The sequence below is a fragment of the Drosophila novamexicana genome, unplaced genomic scaffold (genome assembly GCF_003285875.2).
Source record: "Drosophila novamexicana strain 15010-1031.04,08,12 unplaced genomic scaffold, DnovRS2.1 tig00000820-arrow-pilon, whole genome shotgun sequence".
Taxonomy (NCBI): Eukaryota; Metazoa; Arthropoda; class Insecta; order Diptera; family Drosophilidae; genus Drosophila; species Drosophila novamexicana.
The window spans coordinates 2,387,208-2,403,745 of record NW_020824828.1 but is presented as its reverse complement, the minus strand read 5'-3'; the positions used below and the strand labels follow the sequence as shown (position 1 = coordinate 2,403,745).

Genomic DNA, 16,538 nt, shown 5'->3' with positions numbered 1-16,538 from the left:
AGCTCGAGGCTACTCACAGATTGGTCTAGAATTGAATATGCGCTGATTGGCAAAGCCGACTGGAAATAAATAAATGCAATTTCAACTATTCGAGGCCTTTCTCGGAAACCTGCAGCTATAGAAGAAGTATTACGAGCCGCATTCCAATTTCGGACTCTATTCCCACTTGGCAAAGAAAACAATCTCAATTCTAATTTCCATATAACTCACATATTTTCCAAATAAGAAATCAATATAATATATAACATTTGAACAGACGAGTCCATGAATGATGATCGCCGGGAATTGGTATGTGTTACAAGTCGCCAGCCCGTCAAATTCGCCAACTTACACCTGTGAAATGCGATTGGGTTAATATATAGATTGCCTCCAGTATGGATCAATATATAATACCCCGGGCGGGCATAACCCCTAGTTGGCCTTGATCTTGGTGTTTAGCATTTCCTGCTTCAATTCCAGATAGCTTTCCAAAACGACATCGTTTTTGCGCTTCTCGGTGGCCAGCTCCCAGGACAGCCGGACCAGCTCGCTGGCCAGCTGCTCGGGATTGTTTGTCAGCTGCAGTACCTCCTCCATGCTGGAGCAGTTGCGGAGTGACTGGCGCATGTTATTGGCTGGCATTGGTTGCTTGAAGGGCAACTTCGGCTCGAGGGCATAGTTCGTCGGCTTGATGATCAGCTGCTTCAGCATCTGTACATATTCCTTGTGGCGCAGCTTCCGTTGATCCAACTCGTTTATCCTAGAGCGCACATTCTCCAGTTCGACCATGCGCTGCACTGGTTCCGGCGACTCCAGCTTGGTGTCACACTCCATGGCCTGGGCCAGCTGTGCTGATGCCGAGCTCTTTGGCTTTCTGGACGGTGCCTCATCGTCGCGTTCACTGTACCGACGCACGGGGACACGTGTCGCCACCTTGTAAGTAAGACGCATTGGTTGCACCCAGGACTGCAGAAATTTAATGGCCGATATCATCTTGAAACCAAGTGAAATTTTGTAGCTCAACTCAAGACGATCAATGTATAAAAACAATGCACATCAAATTTCGAAAGAAAACACAAAAAAAAAACAAAAACACGAACAAAAAAAACTAATAAATATTTTATACACGTTGAAATGAGGAGTTACGATTCATACTAAGTGTAGCCGACGAACTGAAAATATGTCTGGGTCTACTCAAAAGGAAAACTTTTCGAATTCCATGGCCTGCTAAAATCGAAATCCAAGGCCTGCTGCATTGAACAAAAAGTTCAATTTTCAGATAGTATTTGGTGAATCGCATGGCCTACTATATAAAGTATTTCTATATGCTGATTGATTGATTAACTGAATGATGTAGATGTAAAGACATTAGGTTTCAGGCCCAGGCGTGAAACATGGGTGGAACACAAAAAAATCCGTATTTTTCATGCAATAATCTAGATGTATAAAGTAAATTCATTAGAAGGAAAAAGGGCTACAAAATATCATAAGAAATGTTTTTGAAAGTTTTCTGACTAGAAAATAGGTGTAAAAATAGGGATAAACGGATAGGATTATAAGGTCAAAAGTATCTTTTTTCACCCGATTGGCTATAAACTCTTTCCATAGGGCACAGTTTAAGGTCTTGGAAAAAGTATGAAAACAATTAGCCAAGGCAGACCCATTAAATTTCCGCTTGTTCTACATATTGCATATGCTTGTTTTGCTCTCTATATAATCCAATTAACGAGATTCCGAAATGTATTATTGATCATTTAGTGGAGTTTCAGCCATATGGGTCAGTGCGGAATTGTTCGTGCCTGCTGGCACGCCATATGAACATTATTCCACCATGCCCCATTCCCCACTGCCCACCCCCTGCGAGCGGCAGCGATCCTGCACATTATTCATCATACAACAGCTGGGCGGAGAGCTGCAGAGGGGGAAGTTTGTGCCCGAACAACTTCATCAGCATGCACCACATTTTTGCTATTTTCACATATTCGATGAAAAATTATTTATATGTTTGGTGTTTTTTTTTTTCTATGTTTTTCTGTTGTTTTGCTTTGCATATGTGGAATGGGCAGTCCCATCGGCTGGTTGGGCTGCCAATTCGTTTTAGCAGTTAGAAGTCGTCGTCGCTGGCTCGTCGTCATTTTGATTGATTTGAATGTTACGTTGAGTGCGCGACGCTGGCAGCGCTGCTCGGAATGTGACTGATGATTGATGGTCTTAAGACCAAGTCACAGTTGCTCCCTCAACCCTCGGCGCCCTGCCCTGTTCAATGTACCCTGTTCCGGTGGGCAGCCAGCGTGACCCTCGAACTCTCTTTCGCCAAGGTGCTAACACAAAAAAAATATTAAAAAAACGCAGCCAAAAAGAAAAAAATTCTGAAAAGAACTGATACGTGAATGTTATGCAAGCGAGGCGAATAAAAATGTGTTCTATTCTTATTAGGACCGACTAATTCAGCTAAGAGCCGAATAAGAAACAAAAAAAAAGTAATTTCCAGGGCCTGACAGGCGTACGTCAAATCCGGCGACATGCAAATTTTAATAGTAACAACAGAAATTGAGCGAGGAGAGGTGAAAGCTACCCCAGTAGAAAAAAATGCAGACATGTGTGTCTTGCGGCAGGAATACAAAAAGTGGCCATGGAGGACGACGACGGCATTGATACGTGGTACGTAAATCGCAGCAAAAGTCAAATGAAAACACGTGAGTGGAGCAATCGTCGCTGGATGACTATGACAGGTGAACACAGATGGGAAGAATTGGAGACCCAAGAAAAGGTCTGTGTGGCCAATGGTATTTTAATTCAAATTATGTGCAGCCCACGCAGCGGTAAGTGGCAGGTGAATGTTGCAAGTTTCGTTATTATTTTCAGCTACTTGAGCTGGAACCCTTTCAGCTTTTGACAGATGAACATCAACGCAAGCACAGGACAGCCGGAGCTGGAGCTGGAGCCGGAGCCGGAGCTGGAGCCGAGCCGAGCCCACAGTCACAGCTACCAAGTTGACCCACTGAACTTTCTCGCGCTCTCTCAGCCTCGGTTAGTGCCTCGGCCCTAGTCAGAGTCAAAGTCTGCTACTATTTTTTTTTTTTTTGAAGCATTTTCGTGTGTGGGAGCGCAAGTCTTGCACTCACACAAATGCCGGATGTGGTTGCGTAGAAAGGTGGCTCCAAGCTACCTTTGGCATGGCCACAGAAGCCTTACGTCCCTCCACCTCGCCGCTTGCCCCATTGCTGTTCAAACGTGCAACTTTCTGTTTGTTTAAGACCGCCGCCGCAGCGGCGACAGCACTAAAATAATAACAATAATGGTATAAAATACTAAGTAAAAAATGCCCACTTCCGAATGCCCAATGTGGTAGACGCAGCCGAAGCCAACATGGACAACTGGGTTTTGGGTATCCAAACTTAGCCCATCATAACAACATTTGTGTCACAATTAAAAAGGCGTGAGCTCTGCATCGATATGGCTTGGTATGCCGAGCTTGACATGGACTCCGAGCAGAATATTATACTCTTGAGATGGTGCAATGAATACGCTTTTTATTTGTGATACTCTTTCAGAGCATGTGAAGGTCTCGTGATGTAAGCTGTAACACGTATATCGTATATGTATATATATATCGTCAGGCAGTATATATGTGAAAGTACGGAACTATCGGCTGAGAAACTCTTATTTTAATCGAAATATCTTAGCCAAAACTATTTAATTATTATCTACAATATGTCATATAATATTATTTTCTTATATTTATTTATTATATTATTTTATTTATTATATTATTTATTATTTTATACATCAGATATTATATTATATGCATATACATTATATATTTGCCTTGTACCTATGAGAGCATTTTATCTTCGTCACATTTCTCTTGTTTCTTCTTCGTCTTCATGGCATTGCTTTCTTATTTGACTCAACTTATTTAATTTTATTTATTTATTTGCTGCTGCTGTTATAATTTTCATGTGTTTAACTTATTTTCTCGCCACTTTGACCGCGTCTTGCCGTTTGTTTGTCTAGCATTGTTTTCTTTTCAGTTTTTCAGTCCGTTTAATGTCAACTTCCGGAGCGCTTCTTCTTTCTTTCTGTAGCCTACGGATCTGTGATTTGTTCAATATATGCTATGGCAGGGGATTTGAAGAAAAGGGCACGATAGAAAGATTCAATATGCGTGGCATATAATTACTTTTTAGCATTTTTTTTTTTTTGTTTTCTTTTTTTAAGTTGCAGTTTGTTTCTGGGAACCGAAGCTCGTTTTTGTATTGTTCGAGTAATTCGTATGTTGCTTAACTGACAATTTTAGAGGAACCAGCAGCGAAAAACACTTAAAGAAAACAAAGCTAAAAAGCCAGCACGCAATGCAGCCGGCTTCAAGTTGCAACGACTTTTTCCTCTGCCCCCCTACCATAATCCAACCAGACATCGCAGAAAATAACATGAATTAATACTTGTAGATTTCGAGGTAGATATATAAAAAAGGTTGGTCCTGACTGATAGTTCGATGACCATGAGCTACGAGGCTGAAATGTTTGTTAAAGCTTCCCTTTGGATCAAAAATAGGAGCTTAAACATCTAACCTCCAGGTGGAAGAACAATGCAGACAAAGCTTCGAACTAACCAGCAGCAAGTTGCCAGTTCAAACTCGACATTTATTGTTAATTTATATAATTTTTTATTTCATTTGTTATAAAGCACATAGAACAAGCAACGTTAAACAATTACTTTAACTAAATGATTCAATAATAAATGAGATTTTTGTTGTTGGTTTGTTTGTTTTTTCAAACAGAGTGCTGTCATAGGTATTCTTCAGCAGTCTCCAAAGTGTCTCTTAAGTAGCACGGTGCTTCCAGCAAAAACACAACTAGCATTAAGTTTTGGGCTTAAGAGCCCGAGTAGAGGAAAGTCAACATATTTTTAAACAATTTTGGTAAGAACGCATGGAAAACAATTGCGATACTACATGCAATTGCAACATTATTCATTTGACCCCAGCGACGCCGGGTAATTTCTTTTAATATATCTTCACAACCGAAGCTTCGGCCAGCAGATGGCAATGCCGCACAGTCTATAGAAGGATTCAATATAGAAATTAATGCAGGCCCCACAGATATGCAAAGGAAAAATCAAATAAGAAAGGAAAAACGCCAAATGAATTACGATAAGCTGCAGTCAGCAACAGTAATAAACAACAACAACAACAACGACAGCAAAGGCGGACCACAATGGCGTCAGTTGGTTAGGACCAAGGGGCAAGTGGTGGCAGCAGCAGCAGCAGCAGCAGCAAAAGTCCCAAAGAAAGCCAGCGAAAGGGGCGGAAAATTGCACCAAAATTAATAAAGAAAAAAATGCGAAGACGTGAGCAAGAAAATCTAAGACAATATTGAACACAGATTAGGGCGACTTCGTAGAGCCCTACAATCAGGAAGTAAGATCCATAAGTGGAAAAAATTTATTAGACTTAATAAGTTATATAAGTTTACAGAGTAAAAGATCTTTAAGGACCAAATCCCCAAATAACCTTAGCCAATGAGAAAACTTTGTTTAAAGCGTGTGTCCGTATAAAATTTGGCTTAATTTTGAAAAAAATCGTCGAAGAATAATTACTTTCGGGGCTTATAAGTTAAGATTCTTGGTATTGCGACAAAGTAAATATGATTCTTCAGAATCTGCTTAAAATATATACATTTTGAATCTAGAAGTCGATCAAATCCTTTCAATATTTTCCCAGACCCTTGGCTTGGCTGTAGAAAAGTTCCACAGTTTTGAAAATCTGATGATGATTCCTATTATTAATATTTCCAAATTGTAGAACAGAGACGTAAATCTCCATGAGCTCACAGAGATTCTTTCATGCGAACGCATATGCCGTGCGTTTAATATTGTAGCGCCGCAGCCAATGGGTAAACGTACAAAATTATTGAAAGTTTATGAAAATAAAAACACGAGGCAGCAACAATAAAAGGAATTACAGTAAATGGTTGCCGGTGTTTGGCTGCGGCCGCAGTTTTTAACAACAGCAACAGTCGCAAAGCAGAGGTGGGCCCGGGGGGAGAAAGGGTGTATCGGACGGCGGCGTCAACATTGTTGGGCGGCATGTGGCAGCCTTTGATTTTCGTTACGTCTTGCAGAAAAGAAAAAAAGGATACAAAAATTTTATTGTTACACCAGAAAAATAACAACAGCTTGAGGACTGACGCAGGGACAGGTCTGGCCCAGAGGCAGAGGCGGAGGCAGAGGCAGGGGTAGACGCAGTCAACGGCGGCGATGACGGCTGCAGGGCGTCGCATTTTGGCTACGTTTCCGTTTCCGCCAAAGTCGAAGTCGAAGTCGAAGTCGAAGTCGAGGCATATCGAACGCGATTACCCAGCTAAGTCAAAGGCGTAAGCAACAAGAGGCGAACGCGAAAAAAATACACACAGATATATATATATGTGTGTGTATGTATGTGTATGCATATAAATAAGCCCGAAGCCGAAGCCGAGCCCGGATTCGAACCGGGTAACAGCCAAAGGGAAATTATAATAATTTTTGCGTGCTGGACAGCAGCAGCTGGCGTTTGTCCAAAGCTCTAAAGGCGGGAGGCGGGGCATTGCCTTGTTTACTTTTTTTAATAATGCAAAACGGGCGACAAAAGAAAAATTGCCAAGGCAAAGAAATCGAAGAAGGCGAAACGGTAAAATTGAACAGAAGGAGTTACAATACGTGTGTGTGTGTGTGTGTGTGCGAGTGAGAGCGCAACAATGCAGAACAGCACGGGAGAAAAGGGTGCAAAAGACAAATCAAACAAAGACGGCAACTGTTTTTTTTTTTTGGCCTTTTTCTCTTTTTCTTTTTTTTTTTCTTTTTGCTTGTGTGAGTGTGCTTTCTTTGCCTTGTGGCTGACCAGGGAATCGACTTGGCGGAGGGGTAGTTCTGGAGGGCATGGAAGGGGCGGTGGAGGCGTGGGCTGCTGCTACAATTTACAATTTTTATTACCCAATTTCTGCGAGTCAAATTAAAAATTAATTATATACACGACAGGCAGCAACAATACAACAAAAACAAACACTGAGCAAAAAATCTTTTGATTTTTTGACGACTTTTTTCCATTGCCTTTTCTTGTTGTTGTTGTTGTTGTCGCTGTTGTTATTGTTGTTGTTGTTGTTGTTGTCGTTGTCGTTATTATTATAGTCGTTCGAAATAATTCAATTAAATGACGCCACACGCAGAGGTCGGAACGAAACGGAATGGGTTGCCTCTCGGGTTTCGGGTTTTGCCATTTGTGTCGATTATGGGGTGGGTTGGAGGTTTTGCCGGGGGTGGAGGGGCGACGGGGCAACGGGGCGGATTGTAGTCTTGATGATATGGTTAGCTGCCAGTTGAAATATACGACGCAATTAAAAACTTCCTGATTAAAACGCAAAACAAACAGAACCGAACCGCACGGAATTGTTTCGAATACACATACGATAATCATTTTTGAAAGGCAAGATCACAAAATTTTTATTAAGATCAGCCCAAGCACGACTCGACCAGCTGGCTGAGTAAGTGTAAGTGTATGTGAATTCAACTTCATTTGAATTGAATTTATGATGCAATTTAAAGTGCCCAACCCACCCCCTGTCCCTGTCCCAATCCCTGTCCCCTACTTAACAGAAAATATATAAATATACAATAAAACGACACAGAAATAACGCGACTAACTGCATCCAGAATCCCGCATTCCTGCAACGGCAGCAACCAATTGAAACTACGCTGAATGTTGTGCAGCGCCACAAATGAGCAATGTGGCATGATAAGTATTATCGGATAAAACAACCATAAAAAGAAACTAGGTTAAGACTTGATCTGATGAAGCGTAACTAAAGCCAAGCCACAAGCCATATGCATGAAAGTCAGAAACTCTAAAATGATCTTCGATATACGAATTTAACTAATTATCAGTTACAAAATTACAAGAACCTATCGATAGTATTCAATTTGCCTTCAAGGCTTGTGCGATCTTCTAGAGATCGTACCACCATAACACAAAACATTTCTTTCGTCTAAGAAACATCGATTTGTCCAGATAAATATACCATCATAATTTCTAATGAAAACGAATTCAAAGATAAACAAAGCAAATATAAGCATAAATTTCACAAATACATCTATGTAATATATGATGCAAACGTATATACTCACCAAAGGTGCTCGCTTTGAAGCATTTAAGTTTGAACCAGCTACTTCCTTTCGCCTATAGACATGCACAAGCTCTTATGCTCGCAGGGAGATATTTAGAAAGCTCGTGTGTACATCCATCCAAGTAAGTGTACATATTTATCATCCCGAAATTTATAGTGCCTAGTCTTAATATATAAACGATAAGCGGTGTCTTCTCATTTCCCCTTGGCCCCCTTGTCTGGCGCTCTGTGTGAGTGTGTGAAACTAAAGCAAGTCTTTAAATTAATCATTACCAAGTAATGCAATAATAATAAAATATTATTATTAACAACCAGTTTTCAGTTATTATTATGATTACTGTTTTGTTAGCTGTCAACTTTTGAGTTGATGTTGTTTGTTTTTTTTTTCTTTTGGTATTTTCCTTCTTCTTCTTTTTCTCTTTCTTTGTTTATGTTTCTTTCTCTGTGCGCCTGAGATTTGAACTAAAATGTATAATCTAAAAATGACATTCTATGCCAGAAGATTTCGTACAAGTTTTCAATTTTTATTGATCCTTAAGAAATTTTAGGAATATGGGGCAAAAATGAATGTGAATATATTCATATACTTTCTCAAACTCTATCTGGGTTTTCATTGTAAGATATGAAATACTGGGTTTTTTTTTTTGAGTTTCTTCTGAGTTTTTTATTCTAGTTTCCGGAGCTAACGTTGTTTCCAATTTTAACCACATTGGGTTTCAATTTGAACGAAATTAAGTTGGACCTATTTTTATATGCATTCATGTTCACTGACTGCTTACTTTTCGTACTGACTGTACTAAGTGCGCTTAGCCGCTTTAGCTTTAACTTGCTCGTCGTCGTCGTCGACAGTTTATGACAACAATTAAGTAATTTTTTAAATACTCTCCGAGCTGACTGACTAATGCTTGGCAACACACGAAATAAAGCAAATACAGCCGCTAAATATGAATCTTATGTACACGTCTATATACCACGCACACACACACACACACACGTGTACCTATATGTACTTACCTGTCTTATTACTCAACCAATGCAAGGCAAGAAAACACAGAGAGGGAGAGAGAGAGAGAGAGACGGCAAATACAAAAATAACAAAAAAAGGAAAAACAACAATACATGCAATAAAACTGCCAAAAATATACGTTAATTACCTTTAAAGGTTTTTCAAATTAAACTCGTTAAATTATTAATGTTGTGTGTTGAAGCGGGACGGCGACAGCCCAAGCACCGTTCACAGCTATGGCCAGCACGGGGGGTGGGGGCTGACTTCTCTATAGGGCCTGCGCTTTTTTGGGGCCATTGCATATATAACGTGTGAAGTTAATTAAATCTCAGTACACGTTTATTACAAAATATAATATTTGTTCACACGGACCAAGAGACCGAAACTTTGTACTTATAACCAAAACTTAAAAACCTTAACAAAAAGTTTAAATGGCATTTGTCCGATTTTTCGGCACAACGAATAAATTAGAAGAAGTGTTCATACAGAAATATTGTTGAGGCTTATATATATTCTTCGTCAGTCAAGTTGATATGTCTGTCAGTCTGTATGATCTCAGGGACTAGAGACCTTTAGACCTTGTATTTCATTCAATAACTCGCTCAACTGCCATAACATGAACAAATACCATATCGATCTCGATTCTCGAGAATTATATGAGCCAGAGATTCCCAACTGGGTATGTGGGTTCTCGCATCAAATCGAAGTTATTCTAAAAATGCATTCCGCATGGTCTACGGCGGGGGGATGAGTTTCTTGGGTACGCATGCTCGAAGCTGAATCTTATACATATATCATCAAGGAAAGAAACGCTGTAAAAACATGTTCGCATGACAAAGATTGTGCCTGTTTCCTATTATATGCACATAGTATTGTACTTATAAAGCCATGGCATTCTCCTATAACTTCTTACAAAGGTAGTCAAAGGCAACCCCCAGAATGCACACACTTCTATATATTAGTTAAGATAGAATAGGGAGGTGTTGGGTTGGGTGGTGCTGGTGGTGGTCGCAGTGGCTGTACACATGCACCACTGACATATGAATATTATTAATAAATGAATTGCATGTTAACAATAAAAGTTAAGAGCGCTGCCTGAAAACAAAAGGCAAAACTGAGAAAAGCTCGTGCCATGAAAATGAAAAGCAGCTGAAAACTAGTGAAAATGACGACGGTTGGCTACTGGTGTGTGTGTGCGTATGTGTGTGTGTGTGTATGTGTGTGTGGGTTTGGGTTCCGTTCAGTTTTCGGTTTCGGTATCAGGTTAAAACGACAATAACAACAACAACAAAAACCGCGAATAGTTGGTAATAATAATGAACGAAGCGAATGAAACGTTTTTGGCTTTGGCTTTGGCTTTGGCTTTGGCGTTGGCTGTTTGCTGGGGCGTACCGAAGGAAAAAAAAAGTAGATTAATATCTCCCTCGAGTCCTTTTAGTCAAGTTTATACCATATACAAAGTCATACATATATACATATAAATGTTCATATGTATATGTGTGTCCCATGAGTGTCTGTGTAGCTTTGCATATGAATTGTATGCGTTTCACATGCCGTTGCCCAGCGTCGCACTGTGGGCAAATTACGATGTTTATCAATAAGAAAAAATCAGCCTCAAGCGGTTAATGATATAGTCGATATATCTATCGGTTGGTATAAGAATATCAATAACCCATTTCATTTGAGAGTTTAAGAGGAAAGACTCATATAACAATCGATGCCTGCCATTAACAGTTCAACCGATTAACTTTAGACTTTAATCGTTTACTTATTATTATTGTGAAATCGATAACATTATTGATCGACCATGGGATATTATTCAAATTCATACTTTTGCTAAGTTACATACATTATCCATTAACAGCTTGTCATCATGAATGCTATTTGTAAGCTCCTCTCTATCCTATCATACTCTATCCTCCTACGGACAATTCCACTCATCCTTCAAATGGGTTATTTGAGAGCAATTAGCGATATCATTGATAATTATCGCAATATTGCCGATTACTTTATTTATGTTAATCTCCATACTATTATTAGCTTTATCGATTGACAGCACAGCAACCGATATAATCGATAGTAATATCGATAACACTTTCAACCGTTGCTCAGTTTCTACTTCAAGTAATTTCAAGATTGTTTTTCTGCGGTTTGTTGTCGACGGATGCGCCACTGTGGCAAGCAGCTTCGCTAAAGTTGCCGCTGTGGTTGTTGTCGTTGTTATTGTTGCCGTTCTTCTTCTTGTTGTTGTCGTTGTCGTTGCCCGTCGCCGCTAAATTTGGCCTTTTTAACAAAGGTAACGAATGAGTTTTCACATGCAATGTGCGACGGGCAACGGCGACGGCGGCTCTTTCGTCATATATTGGCGCTATATGCAAACATATGTGTGTGCGTGTGTGTGTGTGTGCGTGTGTGTGTGTGTATGTAGCTATGTACCTGCCCATTATCGTTAGCATTTGTTGTTGTTATTGTTAGTATAAAAATGCGGCACAACCGTCGTTGACTTTATTCGTTGTATTCGCATTCGTATTCGTTTTAAATGAAAATTAATTTATGCGAATCGATAAGGCCTCACACACACACGCACACACACATAGCGCTTGTGGTGTGAGCATTTAGTTTTAGTACACCCTAGTTGCTTGAGTGGCCGCTAGATGGCGCCATCGCTTCGATTTCGCCTTGTGTGTCAACCCTTCGAGCGATCAACCCTTCAACCCCCGGTCACGACCGGCGACCGGCGACCTCTGTGTGCGTGTCCCGTGTCCCGTTCGAGCTGCCAACCATTTTGGTTAGTCACTGGTCAGCCAAACAGTTAATTGAAGTCATTTTTCTAGCGCTCGTTTGGCCATCTACTTGACTTGGCCAACTCCACACTGGCCGTTACCACCAATTGGTAATGTGCCTTTTGCTATTGAAAGGTGATAACAAGCAACCCCCTTTTGCCCAGGCCGACGTGCCGGGGCGGGGTGCGCTGTGTGCTGGCCACAAGTGTTAAATGGGGTTAACTTAAAGGTGCGTTGTTCATGTTGCCAATTGGTGTTTATTGTTGTTGCTGTTGCTGTTCGACTCATGTCAAGAATTTTGAATGCCAGTTAACTTTATCTATTTAGTGCCTTGAATGCGTGCAAAGGTGTAAGGGGGTATACTTGATATAAGCACAAAAAAGCCGGCCTTAAAAAAGAATACATAACAAATAGAATAGCTTTAGTTCATGGGCTATCTAAAATAAGTAGTTAGACGACAGTCTAAAATATGTTTAGGATTTCAAAATTGTATATATGAAATTTTCACTTTTGAAGACTACGTTGGGCGTGGCTGGCATATACTTGGCTCGATTGTTGAATGTGATCAAGAGTCGCTTACTCGCCGACTTTGGAGACTCTCGCTTGAAGAATATATGAGATATATTTCTGTCTGTGACAGTCGCTAGTGAGCGTGTCTACAAATTTGAACACCGTCTGACCCGGAAAAGGGAAAATTTGCGAAATTCTTTGCCTCGAATTAATCCATTTTAGTAGAGATTTTTGATTTAACTAGCTACTTGGGAACGCTGTGCTCCTTTTTATTTGTTTTTTGATAAAATATATATATATAAATATATATATATATATATAGGAACGAGTAATTGATATGATATTTGTATCTTAAAAAAAAAATAAACGAAGAACAACCTTCTACTGTCAATTAATCAATCAATGAATTAGTCAATCAATTAAAATTGACATTTGCTTTTTTATTGTGTTAGAAAATATAAATATATTTGGGGCGTAATGGGAGTGGCAAGATTGTTTGAAAGTGTGCTTGGAAATTGTTTGCTATGCAGAGATTTTGGCAGAGATTTTTGGAGTCGCGGACATTTGCTGGGCTAACTTTAGTGCGTACGACGAACATGCCCTGTTACTCAAGGCATTACAGAGTAAACAAATGATTATTGTGTTGCTTGTGGAGCAAAAGTTGAGCAAGCTGACGTTATCGGCGGCACGTTGATCGCAACTTGGCTGGGCACATGAAGTCAAATCGATAGCCAAACAATTGTGTGGATCGAGACGTTGACAAAGGCCAACAAAATGCCGACACGTGCCAACGTCTTGACTTGTATCATCGCCAAAGCTCGTGAACCACCAACAGCAGCAGCAGCAGCAGCAGCAGCAGCAGCAGCATCAGCTAAAGCTGAAATTGAAGTTGAAGTTAAAGCCAGAAAAGACAGAAATTCTGCGTAAAGATTCCCATCGTCATCTGTACGAATGCAGCGCACGCATAAGTCATAAGGGGTCCGAGCTGGGACTGAATGCGACATAGTTTTCGATGGGAGAGAGCGAGAGAGAGAGAGAGATAGAGAGAGAGAGAGAGACAGAGAGAGGGCAGTAAAGTGAACTTAATAAAAATTATTACACCTTTATGGGTGATCACGTAGCTGGCGAACAAGCCAGTCGAGCAGTCGAGCAGCCAATAAATTTCTCTAGAAGAGCACAACAAATGATCTGATGACAAAAACAACAACAACAACAACAACAACTATAACAACAGCAGCAACTGGCGCAGACGCAGCTGAAAAGATGACAAAGATGCAAGGCGAGTGATAAGCCAGTCGGCGGGGGTAGGCAGCTGAGGGTAACTGAGGGGCTGCCTGGGGTACGTGTGTGTGGTGGGCAGGGGGGAGGGGGGCGTCGCACAGTCAAGCCAAGCCCCGGGCCGCAATTAACGGCCAAGTTGTTTTTGGCCTTAATGACCAGCGCCTAATACGGGGCTCAATAAAGCCAATGGGCATGACCATGTCTACAAGGAATTGGGATTGGTTTTCGGGCTCGCAGGTTTTTACATTAATGAAAATCCGCCCTAATACTACATATGTGTATGTAAAATAAAACAGAACGTGCTCTAATAATGTAATAAATATTCAAATTATAGTTCTTTATGCGCCCTGCTAGTGACGTCGCCAGCAGCCATTTCCATTGCCCATTTCCATTTCCATAACCATTTCCATTTCAATTTCTATTGGCATTTTCACCTGGCTCTGGCTCGGCCCGGCCGAGCGGCCAGTTCATGGCTCAAACAAATAACCGAACGTCAACATTTACACTAATAAAATACGCTTAATGTGTATATCAGGCAATGTCAACTGCCAACTGAAGCGAGTCGCCTTACACCACCCGCTGCCCCCCAGCCGAAGTCGCGAGCCCCTGCCCCATGCCTCTCGCATAGGCTCGCTATTGGTAAAAACAAGCTATGGCACGTTTATAGTTGCATTATGCTAATCAAATGACACCCAATGGTGGCATATACACACCAATACACACACACACAGCCAACCCGCCAATTGCCTAGAACTCTCACTGGACTCTTGGCTATTACCAACTACCAACTGGCAACTGGCAACTGGCCATGAATTTCGTTCTCGAGGGTTGCTCGCGTTTATTTTGACATTCAAGTTAATAGATCGGTTTTAGTTATAAATTAGCATTTTATATAAGCAGAGTTGTGTGTGCGTGTGTGTGTTAGCGTGTGTTTGTATTAGCCTTCTGCTGACTTGACGTGGTCAAGTGTGGCAACTAAATGACTTGGTGGCGGTTTTTTATGCAGACTTACATTTTGGGGTGACTTTAATTAGTATATCGGCTGCTTGCATTAATAAGTATAACTTAAGTATTATAGGACACTCGAAAATTTAAATAAACCATTAATTTTTAATAGATATGGAAATATAGATACATATATATAGATATATAGATACCTATATCTATATCTATCTATATATAAATATAGATGTAGATAAAGATATCGATATAAATATAGATATAAATAGAATAGTAATATAGGCTAAACGAATATTTCATAGTTACCTAACAATAGATCCCTCCCCCTTAGTCGCGGTCAACCTCTAAGTATGGCATATATGCCCCGATCTCTTGCTGTGAACAATATATGAACAATAAGCTTAAGAAACGTTAACAGATGGAAACAAAGCATGTATCAGGAAGAGTTGAATCCTTTCTTTGATCCTTTCTTTAAGTAAAGCACGTGCGAGTTTTGCAGCTGCAATTTGACCTCGCGACAGGGCTCAACTTTCACCCCTTTCCCCAAGCGAGAGTATTAAAATTTTGTTGTTTTGCCAACTATGTATTATTTTGCCTGGCATATTTTCGCACAAATCGCTGGCAAGGACAATGGGCGAAAATGCCTTTTATTAGAGCCACTGCAATCGATCGCTGGCAAATCGATGCGAGTCACAGATACTTGTATATATGAGAGAGGGAGAGAGTTTCACAACTCCTATCAATTACCGCAAATGCCACTTCAAATGTCGCAAATCGCACAAAGCGCACAATCGATTCAATTTTTGGCAAATTTGGGTTAAAGAAAACCCTTTCAGGCTGACTGAAGCAACCCTTTGCGAGTTCTGTAGAGATCGCTGCGACAAACTGACGATTTGAGGATCTTGCAGCCGCCAGTTGTAGCGAATTTGCATAATCATAATCTGAATTGCCTGAGGGTTGATTTCCCTTTTCTTACCTATGGCTGCTTACCTTGTTCCACCTTTCGCTCTTGCTTTCAATATATTTCATTTCCGTGGTGCGCGTCTTCACCTTGCCGCGACCGATATATTTGCATATCAATGCAACGGATATTATTTATTTTCATTATTTTCGTTCATTTCAAATGAAACGAAAATTTCATGCAAAGCTGCAGCATTGGCCTAATAGGTGCAGATGTCTGGCCCTCATTCAATGGATCGACTGCACAGAATTTTGCTGGCCAGCAATTTTCTCATAATTATAAATGCAGGCACTGGGCGACACGGCGTGGAGTTACTTTTCATAACTCAAAGGTCTCAATAACGTACTGACAGGCACAGATCGAGTCTGTGATCGCTGGCATTCCCGGATCTCAGCTCTCAGCTCACATCATTTACATACCAAGCCGAACCGAAGCGACGCCTGGTTTTATTGATTGATCTTCAGCTACCGAATGCGCAATGGTTAATGGGCGAGCCTGTGTTTTGGACCAGTTTCATCAACTCGTTTTCATATGTTAATCTTGGCCAAAGGCAGCTGTAGTCCTTGCCATTTGTTTGCCGAAAACAAAGCCCTGCATCTTTAGCAACAGACAGACTGCTTGTTATGATTATGAATGTGAAATCAATTGTAGCTCCTCAATGCTCAACCAAATCTGTGAAAATGCTAACTAACTTTTTTTATTGCATAAACTAGAGATGTGCTGCTTGAGACAACGTAATACATTATCACATCTAAAAAGTGTCAGTTAAATAATACGCTTAAAAGATCCAAAAGTTATAAAAAATCCAAAAGTAATTAGTTTATTATTTATTTTTACCAAGAAATATAAAAAAATTATATGTGAGTTGGCTGAAAAACAAAAAAATAATTTATGACATA

General features: G+C 40.4%; 1 protein-coding gene across 1 annotated transcript; it reads right to left on the bottom strand.

Annotated features, from left to right (window-relative positions):
* Nucleotides 1-210: 210 nt before the first annotated feature.
* On the bottom strand, nt 211-1,135 carry LOC115764429. The gene is made up of 2 exons (XM_030707430.1): nt 394-1,135; nt 211-333 (listed from the first exon to the last, which is right to left on the bottom strand). Exon 1 carries the CDS (start codon nt 970-972, stop codon nt 412-414), a length of 561 nt encoding a protein of 186 aa, XP_030563290.1. The 5' UTR covers nt 973-1,135; the 3' UTR covers nt 211-333; nt 394-411.
* Nucleotides 1,136-16,538: the final 15,403 nt, after the last annotated feature.

Excerpts from the sequence above, each read along its gene's own strand:
- LOC115764429 (XM_030707430.1), bottom strand. The coding sequence starts at position 972 with ATGATATCGGCCATTAAATTTCTGCAGTCCTGGGTGCAACCAATGCGT.